This window comes from Erinaceus europaeus, chromosome 19, assembly GCF_950295315.1.
Source record: "Erinaceus europaeus chromosome 19, mEriEur2.1, whole genome shotgun sequence".
NCBI lineage: Eukaryota > Metazoa > Chordata > Mammalia > Eulipotyphla > Erinaceidae > Erinaceus > Erinaceus europaeus.
Genome location: NC_080180.1, coordinates 21,796,040 through 21,817,630, shown reverse-complemented (window position 1 = coordinate 21,817,630; position 21,591 = coordinate 21,796,040). Strand labels below are relative to the sequence as shown.

At 55.7% G+C, this 21,591-nt stretch overlaps 3 protein-coding genes across 8 annotated transcripts in view; 2 read left to right on the top strand and 1 right to left on the bottom strand.

Moving 5' to 3' along the window:
• Window positions 1–788: 788 nt before the first annotated feature.
• On the top strand, window positions 789–8,219 carry CHI3L1 (chitinase 3 like 1). Its single transcript, XM_007522113.3, has 10 exons — window positions 789–918; window positions 1,092–1,121; window positions 1,917–2,121; window positions 2,508–2,564; window positions 3,282–3,432; window positions 4,571–4,692; window positions 5,193–5,316; window positions 6,735–6,920; window positions 7,383–7,499; window positions 7,684–8,219. The coding sequence occupies exons 1-10, from the start codon at window positions 894–896 to the stop codon at window positions 7,822–7,824; spliced, it is 1,158 nt and encodes a 385-aa protein (XP_007522175.2). The 5' UTR covers window positions 789–893; the 3' UTR covers window positions 7,825–8,219.
• A 3,063-nt stretch (window positions 8,220–11,282) lies between these two features.
• Window positions 11,283–19,880, top strand: MYBPH (myosin binding protein H). Of its 2 annotated transcripts, none has more exons than XM_060178609.1 (11): window positions 11,283–11,576; window positions 11,672–11,806; window positions 12,342–12,509; window positions 14,566–14,654; window positions 15,351–15,546; window positions 15,661–15,800; window positions 16,551–16,710; window positions 17,568–17,704; window positions 17,838–18,024; window positions 18,253–18,301; window positions 19,596–19,880. In XM_060178609.1, the coding sequence occupies exons 1-10, from the start codon at window positions 11,348–11,350 to the stop codon at window positions 18,267–18,269; spliced, it is 1,458 nt and encodes a 485-aa protein (XP_060034592.1). In that variant the 5' UTR covers window positions 11,283–11,347; the 3' UTR covers window positions 18,270–18,301; window positions 19,596–19,880. The 2 variants fall into 2 exon arrangements, with proteins under 2 accessions (XP_060034592.1, XP_016043176.1); XM_016187690.2 differs by having other exon boundaries at window positions 18,689–19,880.
• The window catches only part of ADORA1 (adenosine A1 receptor), a 34,939-nt gene continuing 32,635 nt past the window's right edge, over window positions 19,288–21,591 (bottom strand). For all 5 annotated transcript variants that reach the window (XM_060178616.1, XM_060178618.1, XM_060178617.1 and 2 more), the window contains one exon: window positions 19,288–21,116. In XM_060178616.1, coding sequence (XP_060034599.1) covers window positions 20,477–21,116 — 640 coding nt within the window. In that variant the 3' untranslated portion in view covers window positions 19,288–20,476. The remainder of the gene's footprint in view (window positions 21,117–21,591) is intronic.

Sequence of the window (21,591 nt, the reverse complement as noted above, 5' to 3'; positions counted from 1 at the left end):
GCCGTGGTGGGGGTGGGAGCTTCATGAGTGGTGGAACAGTGCTGCAGTGTCTTTTTCTCTGTCTCTCTTTTCTCTCTCTGTCTCTCCCTCTCTCTCCATCTCTCTAGGGGTCTATCTCCCTGTCTCTATCTTACTCTTTATCCCTCTTCTTCCCAATCTCTCTGTCTCTCTCTTCCTCTCTCCCTCTGTCTGTCCTCTGTATCTCACCCTCTATTTAGAGGAAACAAAAATAAATAAATAAGAGGAAGCTAAGGACTCAGAGCATCTGGGACCTCTACTTGGGGCCAGATAATCAGGAATGGCTCAAAGGCTCTGTCTCAGGGACAGTCGGTGGGGATAGTGTGGAGAAAGCATGTTTGAAGGGAGATTGCTACGGCCTGGGGGAGGGGAGAACAGCAGCCTTATTTGTGCCTTTATTTGTTCCAGATATAATTGTGCCCCCCCCACACACACATACCCCCACACACACCTGGCCTAGGGCCTGGACTGGCAAGAGAAATGAAAAATAAACCAGCCAAAAAAGCCCAGAATAATTGGCAGGAAAACATGTCATGGGGCAGGAGGCAAACTGAGCCACTCCTTCACAGCCCCTACATCTCTGCCCACTGCCCGCCTCCAGGACTCTTGTGCTGGGGGGTGCTTCTTGAAAACCATGGCCCAAGTTCTCAAAATTCCGGGTTTTTCCCAATCCCATGTCAGGCCTGCCAGTTCCTTCTCTGACAGCAGCTCAGTTCCTGTAAGTGGAGCCTGGCTAGGGCGCGGGGGAGTGGAGCAGGGCAGGTACAAAAGGAAGAGCCAGGCCGGAAAGGCTCTGTCTGGGTAGCTGAGCCCAGGGACCAGGGCTGCACTGGGAAGAGGCGTGAAGAGGTCTGGGCTCTCCCTGCTGAACCAACATGGCACGAAGGGCGGCTCCTGCAGGTCTGTCCAGGGCACTTGGCACTTCAGGCTTTAGGCTGGGGAGACCAGGCAGGCCACACAGCCACTGCACAGGTGGTGTCAGGCCTCCTGCCTGCAGAGTCGAGGGGGGGATGTGGGGATCAGGGAGGAGGGCGACATGTATTTCTGGGTGCCTCACACCAGTTTCCCTTCAGGCTTTATGGTTTTCCTGCTGCTGCAGAGCTGTAAGTAACCCCTCCCTGTTCAGCCTCGGTGGGATGGTGCTGTAAGGGTGTGTGGAGGGGGCCTGGGTCCAGGGGCACCCCATTCCCTCCTCAGATACAAGTGCCTCAGAAGTCTTGACGCTGTTCTAGAGGTGAGAAGTGTGTGCGTGCTCCATGTTCTTTTCTCTGCCTTTCTGTGACTGGGAATGTTTCCACAGTGAGAACCTTGAAAAGGTTCAAGGAAGTTTCAGCCAGGGGCTTGAACCTATACCTGAGGGACACCATGTTCTCCCTCTACTGCCAGGCAGGCAGGAAGGACTGACTGGACCGTGGAAGGAATCAGGACACTGGGAGACTCCTGAGTCCCGTGTGATTGGGCTTGAGGGACAGGGAAGCTTCCTGGACAGGCCACAGCCTCTTACACATGTCCCTCAACAGCTCTGGCAAGCCCACCCCCAGACCTGCCACCCAAGGTCACAGTCTGTGAACACTGGTGCCTTGAGCCAGGTCCCTGCTCTCAGCCACTGCCGCCAGGCAGCCTTCCTTACCTGCACTGAATCTCATTTTAGCTTTCTTCATCACACCCACCCTGTACCCTAATAGTCCTAACCAGCAGAATGCTCCTCCACTGCCTTTGATCTTTTCTAAGCATTACAGAGAGGGAACCTCCAAAGGCAGGAGGGTGTGAACCAGCCCCTTTCACTGAGAGCTCTCATTCTGCTCCCTGACTCCCCCCTGCTGCTCAGTTCAGGGCTCAGCCAAAGTCTCCCCACACCCCAGCTCTGGCCCAGGCCCCACCCCAGATTCCTCCTGCAGGTGTGGCCTACAAGCTCGTCTGCTACTATACCAACTGGTCCCAGTACCGAGAGGGGCAGGGAAGCTGCTTCCCCGATGCCATAGACCCCTTCCTGTGCACCCACGTGATCTACAGCTTCGCCAACATCAGCGAAGACAACCAGCTGGATACCTGGGAGTGGAATGATGTCACTCTCTACCAGACACTGAATGCACTGAAGCTCAGGTGAGGCCAGGCCCTGCCCACTGGGGGGAGGGGACCAGAGGGCGATGAGAGATGGGATGAGGGCAGGTCTTGGCAGGGGTAGGGGGGTGATAGCAGCTGATTCTTGGGGAAAGGGGAAAGGAGGTCCTCTCTCTGTCCCCCGAGGGTGCCTATCCAAGGAGAAGGGACAAGTGCATTTTTGCAACACTCCTGCCGCAATGATGAAATAGGTAACAAATCTCATTGTGTCTACCACAGACCCACCACTTCTTAGAGCACTGAGTGTCCCAGTTAGAAGGGGCACCTCTCAGTTCCCACCCCAGGCAAGACTCCTGTCACAACCTCCCAAGCATGGGGCCACCCAGGACCCAGAGTCACCCCAGTCCCACCCTCTACCTTCCCCACAGGAACCCCCGACTGAAGACTCTGCTGTCCATTGGAGGATGGAGCTTTGGGTCTCAAAGGTGGGCTCTTCCCCAAAAGGTGCTGGAGCAGGAGTCAGGATACTGGCTCCCCCATGTGTGGTTTTAGGGTCACAGGGAGCCCAGAATGGTTGGACATAGGGGTCTAAAATGTTGTCAGGGAACTGCCCTGTGTGCAGCCAGGAAGCCAGGGCCCAGGGCAGGGAGGGTGAGGCAGCCAAGCTTCCTCTCACCTCTCAGCCCTGAAAACAAATTATTTTTTTGGGGGGGATACCACACCAAGGGTTAGAAGGCAAGTGAGCAGAATGGGAAAACTGGGGGTGCAGAGACCCTCGAGGAACTTCCTGAAAGGGGGGCGTGACATGATGTCCCCTCACATTGAGAAATGTCTGTGTGTCGGGCCTCTTTCTGAGCCCTGTCATATGTAATCCTGGTGCCAGCACTGTGAGAGGTCGACTTTGTCCCCACTTCACAGCGAACTGAGTCTCAGGTTGTAACTGGCTCCATGTGCCTTGGTTAATAAGAGATGGGGGTGGGCAGGGAGGTCTGCTCCAAAGCCCAGCTTTCTCAGGTGCTTGGAGCTGGGTCCCTTCCCAGTCAGGCCCCCCCTTGGCTGTGTGTGTTAAGGCTCCCTGCTCCCTGAGGAGAATGTCAGAACGGAATGAGAACCCCACTGGGGGCACTGGAATCGAACCCAGAGCCTTGTGCATGAAAGGTGCACCCTCTCTCCCACTGAGGTTTCTCCCTGGCCTCTCCTAGGTTTTCCAAAATGGCCTCCAATACCAAGAGTCGCAGGACTTTCATTAGGTCAGTAGCACCTTTTCTGCGGACCCATGGTTTTGATGGGCTGGACCTGGCTTGGCTCTACCCTGGCCGGAGGGACAAGCAACACTTCACCACTCTGGTCAAGGTACGCCATGGGAGGGGGAGTCTGAGCCTCCTCACTACCTGCAATTGCAGGAAAGACAGCATGTGACCTGATGGTGGGGGGGAGGACTGGGGTCCTGAGAGGCAGAAGGTCCCTGAACAGAGCACACATGTGTCACTGCCCACTAAGTGGGGTGTTACCCCTACCCCACCCCCCACAAGGACTGCCAGGGACAGCACTTGAACACCCCCACTCACCCTAGGGGCAGGGAGCCTCTAACCAACTTGTGCATAGTGCCACTGTGATTACCAGTATGTATGAATTACAGGCTGAAGGCAGACTTCTTCCAGCATCTCTTCTGGACCAGCCAGCGCCCCTCCATCAGGAGTGACAGGCATAAGGGGGGGAGTGGGCACTAGGTTGGCCTAAAGCATCAGTAGTTTTGTTTTGTTTTGGTTTCATGTGGCACCTCACCCCCATTTAGCAGCACTTCCAGGCCCAGTTTTCTCATTCATCCATTTCATTTATTTAGTTAATGATTCATCTTTTCATTTATTTCATGAGAGAGAGAGAGAGAAAGAGAGAGAGCCAGAGAGCAGCACTCTGGCTCATGCAATTTCATGGATCCAACTCGGAATCTCTTGAGTGAGAGTCCAGAGTTCCACCTCTGTGCCGCACCCTGGTTTGGTTTTATATAGCTCACCTCTGGTTTATGGTGGTGCCAGGCATTGAACTTGGGACCTTGGAGCTTCATGCATGAAAGGCTACTGCATAAATTGCTTTACTATCTCCCCAGCCCTTCATTCATCTATTTTAGAGAGAGAAAAGAGATGGAGGAAGACACAGAGAGGGGAGAGATAGCACAGCACTGCTTCACCATCCATGGAGCTCCCCTGGTGCTATCCATGGTGCCTCCACATGCTGCCAGGGCTCAAACCCGGGACACTGTACATGTACCCAACCAGGTGAACTCTCCCTCCACCCTGAACGGTTCATTTTAGAAAACAGACAAGTGGCCCCAAGGTTAGGATGGACTGATGGGACACATTCACATGCCCCAGAGGCCCTGCCAGGTTGGAGGTGACAGTGGGTAGGGAAGGCCAGTAAGGATCCAGCCACCCCAACCTCCCCCTTAAGGATCTCTCACAGTCCCTCACTCACTGGCACCTCCCCCAACTAGGAGCTGAAGGTCAAGTTTACACAGGAAGCTCAGTCTGGATGTGAGCAGCTCCTGCTCAGCGCTGCGGTGTCTGCTGGGAAGGTGGCCCTGGACAGCGGCTACAACATCGCCCAGATAGCCCAGTGAGCCTCAAGCCCCACCCTAGGCCCAACTTCTAGTCCTTCCAGAAGCAGGATGACCTGGAGCAGGTCACTGCTCTTTTTTTGTGCCTTAGTCTCCCCGTCTGTGGGGGGGGGGGGGGGCAAAGAGAATCCCAGTCCCTCCCTGTTCACATTGGTTGTTGTGCTGGCTATGGAGAGGGTTGTCATATGTGCCTTTAAGAAGTGGGGAAAGCTACACACGCCCACTGAGGAGACCCAAGGCACCGTCTACCTTAGGGTCCTGAGAACAGAGAACAGAGGCTCTTCTCCATATTGGCTTGGGGATGTTAAAGTGAACCCAAAAAAGGGGAGACAAGGGGACTCTCTACCACTTGCTTTGGAATGTCTGCAGCTTACATCTATACAAACTGCCTGTTAGCCCACACCAGTGCCGGTGTGGACACTCCCAAATCCAGGGGCTTCAGGCCGGCAAGCCATCCTTTAGTCCTGCTCTTTGTCTCCCCCACACCCCACACACACAGGCACCTAGACCTCATCAACCTCTTGACCTATGACTTTCATGGGGCTTGGAGCCAGACCACTGGCCATCACAGTGCCCTGTTCCGAGGACAAGAGGATGCACGTTCCGACAGATTCAGCAACACTGTGAGTGCTGGGGTAGTGGGTAGCAGGCAGGTGGGTCATGGACCTGCCACTGGCCAGTGCACTCCCCCCAAGTTTCAGCAATCGTGTTGACATCAGACATCTCTAAACTTGAGAGACCTGGGTAGACCAAAGCGATTCTTAGAGGCTATGAGAACTAGGGTGGTTTGCATAGAGAGGAAGGGGAAAATGGTGGGTTTCATTTGGTATGATGGCACAGAAACCTTGACAGGTGATCTCGTGAGGGAAAGAATAAAAAGAACACGGCTGGGAGATAGTTCGTTTGGTAGATGGAGCATTTTACCATCAGGCAAAAGGACTTGGGTTCGAGCCCCAGCAACCACATGGGGGAATCTGAAGGGGAGGAGCAGTGGAGCAGTGTTGTGTTGTCTCCTCTCTCTTTTCTGTCTTTCACCCTCTGTCTCGAGAAAAAAAAGAAGAAGAAGAAGAATGCACTGGGAGTGGTGAAATCATGCAAGTGAATGAATGGCCGGGCGGTGGTGCACCGGGTTAAGTGCACACAGTATGAAGTGTAAGGACCCGGGCGCAAGGATCCCAGATCCAACCCCCAGCTCCCCACCTACCAGATGGCCTCCTCATAAGTGGTGAAGCAGGTCTGCAAGTGTCTATCTTTCTTCTTCCTCTTTATCTTTCCCTCCCCTCTCAATTTCTCTGTGTCCTATCCAATAAAATGGGGAAAAAATGGCTGCCGGGAGCTGTGGATTCATAGTGCAGCCACCAAGTTCCAGTGATAACCCTGGAGGAAAAAAAAAAAATCATTCAAGTGAGAAGCCAAAGCTCCAGTGGAAATTCTGAATAAATTTTAGCATTCACTGTGCTCTGGAAGGCCAAAAAAAAAAAAAAACTGCTAAATAAATAGGAAAAACTATTTAATAAAATAAATTAACAAATCAGAAAAAGAAATAATGACCTTCTTCTTCTTCTACTTCTTCTCCTTCTTCTCCTTCTTCTTCTTCTTCTTCTTCTTCTTCTTCTTCTTCTTCTTCTTCTTCTTCTTCTTCTTCTTCCTCTCCTCCTCCTCCTCTTCCCCTCCTCCTTCTTCTTCCTCTTTTTGACCAGAGCACTGCTCAGTTCTGGCTTACTATGGTGCAGGGGATTGAACTTGGGGCGTTAGAGCCTCAGGCATGAAAATAACCATTATATTATCTACCCGCAGCCTCTTTCTTTTCTCTTTAAAGATCTATTTATTTATTTATTTATTTAAGAGGGAAGAGAGAGAGAGAATGGGAGAACTAGAGATCACTCTGGCACAGGGATTGCCAGGGATTGAACTTGAGACCTCATACCTGAGTTAGTGCTGGCAATATGGCTGACTTTGTGGGTTTCCAGAGGAAGGTAACCTCAGGACTCCACATCCCAGGCTTACACTGCTCATTGTTCTGCCCTGCCTTCCCCTTCAGGACTATGCTGTGAGCTACCTGCTGGGTAGGCTGGGGGCCCCAGCTGATAAGCTGGTGATGGGGATCCCCACCTACGGGAGGAGCTTCACTCTGGCTTCTTCCAAGACTGGAGTGGGGGCCCCAATTTCAGGGCCAGGAATACCAGGCCAGTTCACCAAGGAAGCAGGGATCCTCGCTTACTATGAGGTAAGAGTGGGGAGAAGCTAAGAGCCCCCAACACCATCAGTAGCCCAGGAGGAAGGCAAGGCACTGCCCTTCAACTTTTGTTCCTTTGGGGATCAAAACTGTGTCACAGTTGCCCTGGCACCAGAAGAGGGAGCAGGTGGCCTTTTGTGACAAGACCTCCTGCAGCCACACCTCTTCTGGACCTCCAAATTCCCAGAAACCCCTTGTGACTGCCATATTGGCAGACATCCTTCTCGCTCAAGACAGAGCAGTGGTTCAGGCCCAACCCTTCTGGAGAGCAGGAAGCAAATCAGAGGCTGGCAAAGCCAGAAATCTGAAAGTATTTGCATCCATTTTATATAAATCTGCACACATTCACAGCAGTGGGATATAGCCCAAGGCTGAGAGAGATGCCAGGGGGTGGCACTGCCTGGTGGCCTTGCAGTCTCTCAGCCTGTCTCCTCAACACTGTTCTCTTCTTAGGTCTGTGACTTCCTCCAAGGAGCCACTGTCCACAGACTCCTTGGCCAGCAGGTGCCTTATGCCACCAAGGGCAACCAGTGGGTGGGGTATGATGACCTGGAGAGCGTCAAAAACAAGGTAGGCCTCCCCAGGGTGGAGGGCAGAGAAAGGCCCTGCCCCAAGCAGCCCAATTCAGTCCCCTGCTCTTAGGGAAGGTGTCTCAGGCCCCTGATGTCCTCTTCCTGGGGAGGGACTCACACTCCCCACACATACACTGTGTAACCCTAGACCCCAGCTCTGTCCCTCTGGCCTCCTCTGTCAGGCAAGGTATGTGAAGAACAGGCAGCTGGCAGGCGCCATGGTGTGGGCCTTAGACTTGGATGACTTCCGGGGAGCCTTCTGTGGCCAGAACCTGCGCTTTCCTCTCACCAACACCATCAAGGACACGCTGGCTGCTGCTTAGCCCTCCTTCCTGCCACACATGGTGGGGAAACCCCATGCCCTGGGCTCTGGATGGCATGGGGTCTAACCAGCCATCCTGCTGAGCCCCGCACTGTGCATCAGTCTCCCCCAGGTGTCACAGGTGGGGCTATAGGGACAGGAAGACCCAGGGACCAGCACAGTATAAAACATGGAGGTCAACGCATATCTTCTGGGAATGCCTGAAGATTCCAGACCCCAGAGGAGGGGATTCCTCAACCTCTTACCCAGCCCTCCTGGCCAGAGAACCCCATCTGGGCAAGTAGCAAGTATCGGGAGAAGCCATGCCCTAACTCCCTGCGTCATCCCCCTTGGGGCACAGAACCCATCCAACTCCCTCCCTCCTGACTGCTCAATAAAGTTCAGCATCCAGCAGTGTGCCTGAGTTTGCATGTGTCCATCATTGTGGCCCCACTGCACTCACTTCTCTATCCTCCCTGGACTCTTCTCTCTCTGGCTCAGGGCCAGAGAGACGGGCAGAAGGGAAGGCCATCTTGGCCTCTGTAGAATCTCAGAGAGTCCCTGCAAAGAGCCCAGCACCCTCAGTCCCACCTGCTGTGGCTTTGACCCAAAGGGCTGATGGCCTTGAAGACAGGAAAATCAGCATGACGTAGACTTGCTGAAGCAGCTCCTGCTGGGAGGAACCTTCTGATCCCTGAAGGCCAATGGCGCAAGCCGGGTACATAGGGCTCTCTGGGACACAGGGGAGGGTGGAAAGGCTGGACTTGGGAAACAAACAGGCATGCAAGTCTTTGTGAGGTGCAGACACTCTCCCCAGACCACTGTGGCCTCGCAGGACCCCAACATGTCTTGTCTGCAAAGACAGCCCAGGTGCTCACTGAAAAACCAAGCAGAACATGCCTGGGGCTTGGTGCAAGGTTTGAGGTATTGGGCAGAAACACCTATTGGATGCCCTGAAATCTGAACCTGTTGGAACTGGGCAGAGGCAGCCGATTCCAAGGTCACAGCCTGCTAAAGACAAGGAGAGTCGGAGTGGGGCCAGGAGTGAGGGGGTCACAGGCTTTCCACAACTGACCACTGGCACCAGCCCCTCCCATCCTGAAGACCACCTACCCTGGTATGCCCAGCTCTCAGAAGCCCCAGGGGATGCCAATCTTCCCAGGAAGCCAATTTCCCACTGCCCTGCCCCCACCTGGGGCCACCCTGGGACAGGGCTGACTCAGGGTCCTGGAGAGTTAGTCACTGTCACTTATAGCTGCAGAGTCAGAGAACAAGGATGGGTCTCCAGGACCCGTCCTGCAGGACACTGAGTCACCTGGCAGAAGCAATGGGCCTCCAATGGGGCTGGGCTCAGGTCCTAGACAGGATAGTGGGGCGACAGGGGTGACACACTTCTGTCCCCAGCTGAGGAAGGGGAGAATGTGCATGCAGCTCTGGACCCTAGAGTGACTATGTGCTTATTGCTTTTATGCAGTGGGATATAACATGGTACTTAAGGAGGTAGTGGTGCAGTGGTGGACGTCTGGGCTTGCATAAATAAGGTCCCAAGTTTGAGCCCCAGCCCCATGTGTGCCAGAGTGATGCTCTAGTTTTCATTTACTTTTCCTCTCTTTTGTTAATAAATAGATAGTCTCAACAAAGGTATATGCTTAACTTACAGAATCATGGGGCCAGGGGGATGGCCCCTGGTTGAGCACGTGTTACAGAATCACCTTGTGCTGAGAGTCTGGGCTGTGGTTGCAGAAACTTCAGGGAATGAGACTGTGTATCCCAGAGGCTCCACCACTACACTCGCCCGTGTCTCCTCCCAGGGACCACCTGGGTGGCCTGTCCTCTGTTGGGTTTCCGTTATGGTCTTGCCACCTGAGATACCCTGTCTTTGAACTTAATGTGGGTTTGCTGGCACCCCTCCTGTGTGCCTGGTTCCTGGGCTTTCTGTGTGCCTGTGAGGTGACCTGCTCCCTGTGGAGGTGGACTGTGTCCTCTGTACCCTATTCCCTCTCCCCCACTAACCCTATGGCCATTCACACCCCCAGTGTGGGGCAGCTACTTCTCCCAGTTTGGAGGCTGTTACAGATGACTCTGCTGAGACCCTCTTCCCACGTGTCCTGCTGAAAGACTTTATTTTATTTACTTATTTTATTTCCTTTCTTTTATTTTGGATAGAGACAGAGAAAGAGAGAGAAAAAGACACAACACTGAAGCTTCCTTCCGTGCAGTGGGGGCCAGGCTCAAACCTGGATCATACGTACTGCAAAGCAGCGCACTATCTAAGCGAGCTATTTTGCCAGCCCTATTTTACATGTTATTTCATTTTACCAGAGTGCTGCTCAGCTCTAGCTTATGATGATGCTGGGAATTGAAAATGAGACCTCTGGCGCCTTAGGCAGGAGAGTTTGTTTTTTAATCTTCTGTGCTTTTCCCTGGCCTGGGGAGACTTTCTGAGAACAAGAGATTTCCTGGATCATAAAATACACCTTTTCTCCCCTCCTCCTTATTTATTAGTATTAATCATCATCATCATCACTGGGGTTTACTGCTCTTAGCTGAGTTATTCAGACAGAAAGACACACAGATATGGGGGGGGCAGCACAGCACCAAGAGAGCCAAGATCAAAACTGGCTTGTGCCAATGGCAGAGTAGGTGGATATCCAGGTGAGCTATTTCCCTGGCCCTTTTTAAGACCAGAGCACTTCTCAGCTCTGGCTGTCGGTAGGACCAAGGACTGAAGCTGGGGTCTCCCACATGCAAGTCCTACATGTTGCCACTGTGCTCTCACCCTGGCTGGCGCATACAGCCACCTCCCCATTGGGGCTGGGGCCCCCCTCACTGCTTCCACAGGGCTTGCTCTGTCCCTATCTGCCACCAGCCATAGCAGTCATTGATGCCTGCCCCAACATGGGCTATTTCCAGGCCTATTAAATGATGGCCGACCTTCACACTTCACTAGACGGGTGAATCCACATCTAGACACTTGGTCCCACCTGCCTTGTGTCCTCCACTGCCAGTGTCCACACCCATCACCTGCTGTGAACAATCCAGAAGGTTCCAAGTTTGACTCCTCCACAGGCTCTCCAAGATTTGCCTTATGACTTCATCCAAGGGGCTAGGGGGTCTGTGAGTGTTGCCTATAATCGATGGGGAAACTGAGGCAGAAATTTGGGAGGTAGTTCTATGCCATCCTTAAAGACAGAGGCAGTAGCTAGGGGTCTCAGGCCCCCACCCCTGACTCTCAGGCCCCCGGCAAGGTCTCATCACCCCCACCTGTGCCCTCCTCCCCTCTGGGCATCAGCACACAGGCTGCTGGCTCCAATAGGGTAATGGATGAGGCAGAGCGCTCCTCCAGGGACCCTGGTGGTTCCTCCCCCAGAGCTATTCCTGGCCTGGGCACCTCCCCACCCTCCAGGCCCCCAGCCTGACCTGACCTCACAGCTGGGACCTGCTGGCTGGGGGCGGGGCAGCCAGGCCTATATAAGCCGGGGCCTAGGTGGCCCGGGCACCCAGGAGGCCCAGACCCTCAACCACTGACCCCTGCCAGCACAGCCATGACAGGTGAAGAAACCCCAGAGACCCTTGCATGTCGTCCAGAGGAGCCAGCCCCTGAGCCTGCCAAGATGCCCAGCTCAGAGCCCACAGAAGAAGTGGCAGTGCTGGAGCCCAGCGGGGAGCACTCAAACCCTGAGCTGCAAGTGCCTGCCACTCAACCATCTACCCCCGCAGCCCCCATCTCCCAGGCAGCTCCTGAAGCCAACAAGCCCGCCCCTCCAAGTGAAGGTGACAAGAGGTGCCACCACAGGTGGCTGTGGGAGGCTGCAAGGGTGGTGTGGGGGAGCTGGGCCCTGACCACTGCACCCCTGATTTGCCTGCAGACATTCCCAGTGCCCCGATGCAGCTGGCCCTGGAGGACGTGAGTGACAACTCTGCGGCTGTGAGCTGGGAGCCCCCTGAACGGCTGGGCAGGCTGGGGATCCAGGGCTATGTGTTGGAGCTCTGCAGGGAGGGAGGTGAGCTCAGCCCAGCCTACACACTGGGGAAGGAGGGATGCTGGGACAAGCCCCACCTGCAGTTCTGTCAGCCTGGTGGGAGATGTCAAAGGAGGGGGCACGGGTAGTCCCCACAGCCCACGGCCCATTTCCTGCTCCACTGCCTATCCTGGGGGTCCTCTAGGATGGGCACAGCTCTGACAAGTACATCTCAGAGGACCTGAAAAGTGGAGGGGGGTTGAGCAGGGGATCAGAATAAGAGGCAGGAGAAATAGGGGACATCCCAGGTCTCCAGTCCTGCCTCCCACTTCACGATAACCTGCTCTGTCTCTGCCCATACTTTGCTTTGTGACCTGGAAAACTAGTCCCACCCTCTCTAAGCTTCAGAAATCCCATCTCCAGTTGCCACTTTGTGGCTGTGATGCCATTTCATGGCAGACAAGAATGGGGGGGACAAGGGGTCAGGCCCAGGGAGGGAGATGAGGGTCTCCAGCCTGCCAGTGGGAAGGGCATATGAGGCCACCTCCCCACCTTGCCCCCTCTCCATGTCCCTCAGCCTCAGAGTGGGTGCCCGTGAACACCCGGCCCCTGATGGTGACCCAGCTGACGGTGAGGAACCTGGCTCTTGGGGACAAGTTCTTTCTACGCGTGTCTGCAGTGAGCTCTGCGGGGGTTGGCCCACCCACTACACTGGACCAGCTTGTGCATATCCAGGCTGCCATAGGTGAGACCCTGCGGGGCCAGTGGAGAAACTGAGGCCATGGCATAGCAGAGGGGACAGTGGATGCCTCTCGAGGGCATACTCACAGGTATCAGCCACATGCTGTCCCCATCTCGCCTTAAGGAAGTTCCAGGATGTTCTACAGAGCAGGTGCTCTGGAGGTCAGAAGTCACTTGTCCCTAAGTGTCCCCAGCCCCAGACATTGAGGGAAGGGCTCTGTGACCCCCAGAAATGAAAGCTGCAGCTCCTCTGGGTACCTTTCTTGGGGTCCACCTATTAATTTCAATTCCTCCAGTGCTCAGGGAAGCTGCCTTACTGCCTGTTTCTATGGCCTGCATTCTAGATTCTTCCATGGGTTGGGGACAAAGAGAAGCCTTTGCTTCCACCAAGTCCCTGGAGAGGAGGCTTCTCCATCCCCAGGGAGGAGCCTGCTAGGGACAGGCAGCCAGCTGCTGTCCCTGGGTGAAAACTTCTATTTTCAGGGTGCAGCTCCCCTTGCTCCCCTCCCTGTGCAGATCAGATTTCTGTCCTGAAGGCAGTGAGTCATCTTCTCTGATCCCAGATCTCTGGGGACACTCAGCCCAGGGTGACGAGAGACACGGGCCAGCAGGTGGCCAGAGACCTCTCCACCTCCCTCCTCAGGACAGACACTTGCCTGAAGAGGCTGGGACAGAAACCCAGTTCTGGAAAGACCCCCAGAAAGAGGGGCTTTTACAGCCATAGGAAGGGCCCTCTTTGGTTTCAAGGGAATATGTGTCAACTCCCAGGCCTGAGAGATGTGGGAGCAGGGGCAGGGAGCTACCATGGAAAATGGCCTCTTGGACCATCACAAGGGTCTGGGGACTCACCAAAGTCCCCAGGACCAAACTCCCACAGGGGACCTTGCATGTCTCCCAGTGGAAGAGTCTTCCCCTGAGGACAGACCTACCCTTTGAGACTGGGTGAGACCTGGCGGAGGTGTTCGGGGCATGTCTGCTCTGGCCTGGAGCTTCCAGGAAGGGCTTCCAGGATGGATGGAAGGTTCCTAGGCCTTCCCCTGCCCACACTGAGAGCAACTTGAGGTTGCCCAGCACCCACTCCTCCCAGACAGCCCCCTTGGCAGCTGAGAAGGGGATTTCCTAGAGAGAAGGGGAGGGAAGGCTGTGAGAAAGTGGGGAGTAGCCAGGCGCTCCTCTCGGGTGGTGCAGGATGGCGACCCTGTCCAGGACCCAAGATGCTCAGCTGTCCTTCCTCAGCCACCTGGAACCACCAGGCATTCCTGGCTCCCTGCAGCTGCCTGAGCATTCCACACCCAGTGCCAAGTGCCCGCACAGCTAAGCCTCGGAGACAAAGTGTTCCTTCGCCTCATATCACTGACCAACTGCTGCCACCTGTTTGCTGCTGAGGAGCCTCAGCCATCTCATCCCCACTGAGGGGACAGAGGCTGCCCCCCACCCTGGGTGCCCACTGGCCATCGGGAGGTGCTTCCTTATAGCAGGGGGCTGAACTGAGTTTTCACGAAGGCCTCCTTCCCAGCTGTCAGGCTGAAAGGCAGCGGGAGATGTGTCTACACTGGCTTCATCTAAGGAAGGGACAGATACATCCCCTATGTGTCTCCCAGGGACAAAGCAGAGCACAGGGCTTCTCAGAAGGCCCTGAGTAGGTGGGTGGGTAGTGGGAGGCAGAGGGGCCCTATTAAGAGGCAGTTAGCATTGCCACCCCCTTTTGGTGGCCAATGGGTGCAGCACCTGCTCCCCACCAGGGGGAGCCAGAGAGTGGGTGGACCCATCTGGAGCCTAGGAATGCCTGGGCTGTGGGGCAAATCCCTGCCTGGCAGGCTCAGGGTTCCAAGGGAGTGCCCAGAATGCCTACCGGTTGACACCATGGAGGCCCTGCCCTCCTGGAACATCCTGGTTCCCAGGATCCCAAGGGTTTCAGGGACCTGGGCCCCTGGATCCCAGGGCTCACTCAGGAGCCCTCCTGCCCAGCAGCTGTCCCCTTGCCCTGCCACTGAAGCACCCACCTCCACTCACTGCCCCACCCACCCCTGAGATAAGCCTAGATTCTCACTTTGATGCAGAGGCTCCAAAGATCCGGGTCCCCCGTCATCTCCGCCAGACCTACATCCGCCAGGTGGGAGAGACGATCAACCTGCAAATCCCTTTCCAGGTGAGTGTGACTCTTGTTAAGGGAGTGGCGGGAGGGGGGGAGCCAGGGTGCCCACACAAGCTGGTATCCAGAAAGCACAGGAGCAGCCAGGGAGGATAAGGAATTGAACTCTAAAGTTTGAGGTCCCAAGTTCAATCCCTGGCATCTCTTGTGCCAGAATGAAGTTCTGGCTCAATCTCTCCACCTCTCATTAATAAATAAATTAAGGGGCCAGGTGGTGGCATACCCGGCAGAGCCCACACATTATGGGCAAGGACATGGTCTCCATCTGCAAGGGGAAGCTCCACAAGCAATTAGGCAGGGCTGCAGGGCTCTTTCTCTCTCAATTTCTGTCTCCCCCTCCCCTCCCAGTTTCTTTCCATCTCCGTCCCACACCCCCAAAAAGAAAAAGAAATCATGAAGCCCAGGAAATGTCAGTATCCCCATGGGGTAGCCTAGAACCCATCAAGATGGCTTCAGTCCTGCCCAGACCCAGTGTGAGTGTCTGGCTTGTGGACAGAGTCTGTCTCAGGGCTGCCTGACCCCTGGAAGGAGTAACTCTGGGCCCCAGCTGTGCCTCCACCTCCTACTTCCTCCCCAAGAAGAGCGGAAGCAGTGGCCTACCCCACCCCCTGGGCTTAGATCCAGTGATCCAGGAGTTGGGCTGGGGTGCTGAAACTTTCTGCACCCCCTCCAATGAGGGCTCCTCCTTCTCAGGGGAACCCTAGGCCTCAGGCCTCTTGGACCCACGATGGCCACGCCCTGGACAGCCAGCGGGTGAACGTTCGCACTGGGGACCAGGACTCCATCCTCTTCATCCGATCAGCCCAGCGCACAGACTCCGGCTGCTATGAGCTCAGTGTGCGGCTGGAAGGCCTGGAGGCCAAGGCCACCATCCACATCCTGGTGATCGGTGCGTGGCGGGGCAGGGGGAGCAGGCTCAGGCTGGGACTAGGTCGGGTCTTGGGAGGGTGGGACTTGTGGCAAACTCAGATCTCACTTGTGCACCCTGACCCCCAACCCACAGAGAAGCCCGCCCCCCCCAGCAGCATCCGGCTCCTGGATGTCTGGGGCTGTAATGCTGCCCTGGAGTGGACGCCACCACAGGACACAGGCAACACAGATCTCCTGGGCTACACGGTTCAGAAGGCCGATAAAAAGACAGGGGTAAGGCCTGAGGGGCTGAGTGAAAGGGGAGGGCAGAGGTGGCAGGAAAGAAAGAGGCCAAGGGGGCCTACCAAGAGCCCAGAGATGAGGGGACTGAGTCCAGTCTAAGCACCACTAATCTGGCTTCCTCTGTGGCATCTGGCAAGCTGGGCCTCAGTTTCCCCCACTGCAGAGGGTAGGGCATCTGGGCTCTCAGGGACCCTTCTAGATCTCAACTTGATTTTATCTATTTACATATATATTTAAATTGCCACCAGGGTTATCACTGGGACTAGTGCCTGTACTCGGAATCCACCATTCCCAGTGCCTTTTGTTGTTGTTGTTGTTAGAGATAGAATTGAGAGAGAAGGGGAAAAAAGATACCTGCAACACTGCTCCACCACTTGTAAAGCTTCCCCCTGCAAGTGGGGACTAGGAGCTTGAACCTGGGCCCTTATGCCTGGTAATGTGTGTGCTTTACTGGATGTGTCACTGCCCAGTCCCCTGAATACAGATTTTAATTCAGTCAGTCTGGGCTGTGGACCAAGATCCCACACATCTAAGCACCTCCCAGGTGATTCTGAGTTTTCAGGTTTTCAAGCCATGTCTGGAGTAGTTCTAGTAATTCAGGTTCTAGAATTCTCTGAGGGCCCCAGAGAGTCACTTTCCTGGCCCAAGGCAGGGTGGTTGGGTCTCCCGGGCTTGGTGGCAAGGGCTGCGCACTTGAAAGCAAGGCTGTGGGGCTGAGGCTGGCTGGACTGGGCCCCCCAGCAATGGTTCAATGTGCTGGAGCGCTACCACCCCACCACCTGCACCATCTCCGACCTCATCGTGGGCAACTCCTACTCCTTCCGGGTCTTCTCGGAAAACTTGTGTGGACTCAGCGCCTCGGCCGCCAGCACCAAAGAGCTCGCCCACATCCAGAAGGCAGGTGCGTCTGGGGCTGGGCCAACACCTACATGCACCTTTCTCCCTGTCTCAGCACCCCTCCGCACGTGGCCCTCTGCTGCCCCCACCCAGCCAGTCTACAGCTGTACACACACACCAATGCACACTCACACACACACACAACCTTGCACATTGGCACACACTTTAGAACATCCTCAGGGAGTAACTGTGAAGACGACACGGCTGAGGCACCCCAGGGGCTGTCATGTGCCTTAGGGGGCTTGGGTGCCAAGTCCCCAGGGAAGTGCTCTGAAGGGCAGATGTGTGAGTTTGGTGACAAAGTGCACACCCAAATACACAACAAAGCAGCCCAGAGATGGGCACGGGAGATATAAGGTATTTACCGTCTGCACAACCATGTGACCCTCATGCGTCAAATGTGGAATTCCAGGGCCCTCCCCCACAAAGACTGGGCCCTTCCACCCCGGAAGGTGACCTCTTTTTAACAACAGCCCAAGCAGCAGAGATGGAGGGGCAAGTTGTGTTTAAAAAAGGAAATTCAGGTCTCCAAAAACAAACAGAAATGAAAATGCGGCCTCTGGGGTTTGCCAGACTCACCAAGGCCAAGGTCCCCTCCCTCCTCTCTTGCTCTCTTTTGCTCCCTGCCTCCCCTCCAAGCCTGCTTTGGGTGAATCTGTCTGGAAGTCTCCCCACATGGGTGACAGGCCTTGATCCCTAAAGTCCTTTGGCTATTATGGGTACCCCTTTCCCAGCTGCCAAATGTGGGTGAAAGTGTGTCCCCAAAAAGACTCCTGGGAGGATTAGATGAGACGCCTCAGGGACTGCCCCAGAGGTCTGTCCTGTCACTTCCAGTTTATCCCCGCTTTCTCCTGAGCCCAGATATCATTGCCAAACCCAAAGGGTTTGTGGAGCGAGACTTCTTGGAAGCCCCCACGTTCACCCAGCCCCTGGCTGACCATACATCCACCCCTGGCTATAGCACCCAGCTTTTCTGCAGTGTCCGGGCATCACCCAAGGTGAGGGATGGACCCTGCTGGGTGGAGGGTACTGGGGAGTCTCCCTTGGCATCTCCCCCAAGACCCGAGGCTGACCTGGGATAGCCCCCTCCACCCACACCCTTCCTGCTCTCCTCTGGCTGTGCTTCCCCAGCCCAAGATCATCTGGATGAAAAACAAGATGGAGCTTCAGGGGGACCCCAAATACCGCACGCTCTCGGAGCAAGGCATCTGCACACTGGAGATCCGGAAACCCAGCCCCTTTGACTCGGGGGTCTACACTTGTAAGGCCATTAACATGCTGGGGGAGGCGTCTGTGGACTGCAGGCTGGAGGTCAAAGGTGAGGGGCGCTCCTTAGGGACCCTCCCCTGGAACATACACACATACACACACACACACCAGACAGGGGTTGTGCTGAGAGCCAAGGCTAGAGGGGTGAAGATAGAGGCCAGGGGTCCTGAGCGATGTGAGAGGAGGATGTAGACCTGCCTGGGGTTAGGGCTACGACCTTGATTCTGTCCAGCCCTTCCACTCCTCCTAGAGCTCTAACCTGCAGGATCTCTTCCAGCGTCTGCTTCACACTGAAGAGGGAAGGAAAGAGGCCGTGAGGAGAAGAGGTAACCAGGGCACACCCCCTCTGCTGCCTGGGGCTAGGGTGGAGGCTGCACCAGGGTGGGGTAGGGCAGGGGAGAGAAGGCAGGCAGGTGGTGCTGGGCTCTGGGACAGGCCTGTGGCCACAGGCAACACAAGTCAACAGTCCTTGGGGACAGTGGGGGTGACAGTGGGACTGAGCAATGGCAGGACGGCAGGGGGCTTGGGATGGGGATGGAATGGAGGTCCAGACAGACCAGGCACTTGGACATGTTTCTTCGTCAGAAAGAGAAGCTGAGCATGAAGTCCCATCCCCACTCTCCAGGTGGTTCTGGGTGGTGGGGGGCTGCTTCCCCTTCTCCCCTCGCCTCCAGCCCAACACAGGGAGGCTCAAGAGGCATGTTCTTTGCCAGGTGCTGCTGGTGAGGATTCAGCACCCCTGGTCTGGTCAAGTCACGAATGCCCAGACCCCCTCCCATTTCCATAGCAACAGCAGATGGCATTGCTCTGCATACCTGTCTCCAGCCTCCACCCACTCCCACCTGCAGGCTGGAGCCCAGTTCCCAGAAGGGGCCTGGCGTGGTCCAGGTGTCCTGAGCACCAGGGGGCCCTGGAGCAGAGTCTGGGTGGCCCTGCACGAAGCTACCGGGGGCCAGACACTCACAAATAAAGCTGTGTGGTGTGACTGTGCAGGTGCTCTGACAGTGACGGCAGGTGGCAGATGGGAGGCGCTGCATCACGGCAAGGGGGCGCTCATATGTCACCACGAGGAAGGTGCCTACATTGGAGGGAACTCAAAGTGTCATGGGGGCTTTCTAGACAGACTCTTGCTTTCACATTCAGAGGTGCAGGCATGCCCTTCTCTGGAACTGCCGCCTCCTTGCCTGCAGCGCCCCCACAAATCCCCCTCCCTTGCACAAAACACTGCTAGCAACCCTGGCTGCTTCTCTACTGAGCCTGTCATCGTTGCTCTCCTCGGCGGTGGGGTGGGTTGCCACATGTGTGCTCTCTGTGAAGATTCAGTCTTTTATTAGTCATGTGACCCTTCCTAGCAGCCAGGGCACCCCCACCTCCGAGGGGGGAGGCCCTTGAATCAAAAGCCCTGGAATTCTTCACACTGAGAATGCCATCGCCCTCCCAACAAGGGGCTCTGGGCTTGGCTGGGCCTATGCCCTTCCCCACCTGCCCCAAGAGCCTAAACTCTAGAACAGAACTCCTGAAGCCCCCTCAAAAGTGCTAAATGCCATGTCACTTAAACACCAGCAAGAACTTCCTGCCCACATTCTCAAGAGGGCCTACATTCTGGTCCTCCTCCTCCAGTGCCCACGTGAAGCCCACTGTCCCTCATGCAGCCCTCCCTGTGTGGCCCAGGAGCAGCAGTGATGGAGTCACCTAGGAGGGCCCTGACCTGTCACAGGGGATGGATGGAGCTGGCGGCCCAGGGGACAGGTAGTTCCAGTCCAGACTCCTCCTTGGCTCAGTGCTGCCACCTGCTGACTGTTTAAACCCACATCTACCACTCCACACACATATGGGAGACAGGGGCATACCGGGACCCCCAGGGTTCAAGAATTGGTGGGAAATAAAGCTAGTGTTGGAAATGTTTTCTGGACTCAATCTTTCTCCCTCTCCCAAGTATAATCCTGGGCTCCCAAGGATACGGAGGGAATGTACCCTGACTCCCAATATGGCTGGGCACACAGGGTCCTGGGGATTTGAGGAACCCTGGTGGGGGCTCGGGCTCCCTGAATCATGTACCGCAACTTCTCTCCAGAGGAGAGAAAGCAAGGCCAGGACATCTGGCATCTCTCTTTCCCACTATCTTGAAGGCATCCTCCTTCTGTCTTTAAACTTGGTCCCAGGGTTGCTCACCACTGCCTATGAAACCCTAACCTGCCCACCTGGCCCCGCTGAGGTCTCAGTTCCACAGGCCCCGCCCAGATGAGCATAGGCCCCACCCCAGTGAGCACAGGCCACGCCCAGGAGAGCCCAAACCCTGCCCAGGTGAGCACAGGCCCTGCCCAGGTGAGCACTGGATGCTTGGGCAGATGTGGAGGCTCCAGCCATTTCCTTCTTGGCCCGACCCTCCACCCCCAAACCTCCTCCAGGGCCCAAAGGTGCAGAGCACCCACAGCCCAGTCAGGAGAGGCTGAGGAGGGGCGTTGGGGCTGGACAGAGAGGCCTGGGTGTGGCAGGTGGCCCTAGTCGTCGGGCCTGTCCTCGGGGAGTTCGGGGTCACTGGGCGGCCGGGCCCGGCAGCGGAAGTGGTCGTTCCAGATCTTAAGGAAGGTGACGCGGAACTTCTGGATGCGGAAGGCATAGACTATGGGATTCATGGCCGAGTTGCCGTGCGTGAGGAAGATGGCGATGTAGATGAGGCTGTTGGGCTTGTTGCAGGAGGGGCAGAAGAGGGTGATGCAGTTGAGGATGTGCAGCGGCAGCCAGCTGAGGGCGAAGAGGAAGAGGATGAGGGCCAGCGACTTGGCGATCTTGAGCTCCTTGCCATAGTACTTCTGCGGGTCCCCCGAGGAGGCCGACACCTTCTTGTTGAGCTGCTTGCGGATCAGGTAGAAGACCTCCAGGTAGATGAGGACCATGAGCAGCAGCGGAGGCAGCACCCACACGAAGAAGTTGAAGTAGACCATGTACTCCATGCTGATGACCTTCTCAAACTCGCACTTGATCACCGGCTCGCCTGTGCTGCCGTTCGCCTCCCAGGCCCGCTCCACCTCCCGCAGGTTGTTCCAGCCAAACATGGGCGTCAGGCCCACCACCAGGGACAGGATCCAGCAGCCCGCGATGGCCACCGCCGCCCTCCGGGGTGTCACCACCGTCTTGTACCTACAGGAGAGGAGGGCAGAGAGTGAGACAATCTCCTCCTCCCCGTCCCCTTAGCCCTTCTCCTCCCTCTCCCCTCTCCCCCGACCCAGAAGGGGGCCACACCTCAGTCAGTGTGTATGTACTGCCAGAGGGCTCACTCTTCAGAATCTCAGATTTAGACCAGCAGGTAGGGAAGCATGAGGTCCTGAGTTCAGTCCCAGTCCCCAGCATGGCATATGGCAGAGTAATGATCTCCTTCTCTCCAATCAATAAATGAAATGTTTTTTGTTTTTTTTTCAATAATGAGATTCAGGTCAAGAGCCATCAAAATAGCTCACTTGGACAGTGCACTGCTCTGCCATATGCACAACCCAGGTTTGAGTCTGGTCCCCACTGCACTGAAGGAAGTTTTGGTCTTATTGTCACTTTCATTCTCTCTATATAAAAAATAAATACATACATGAATAAAATTCAGTCCAAGGCCTTAATGCACAGC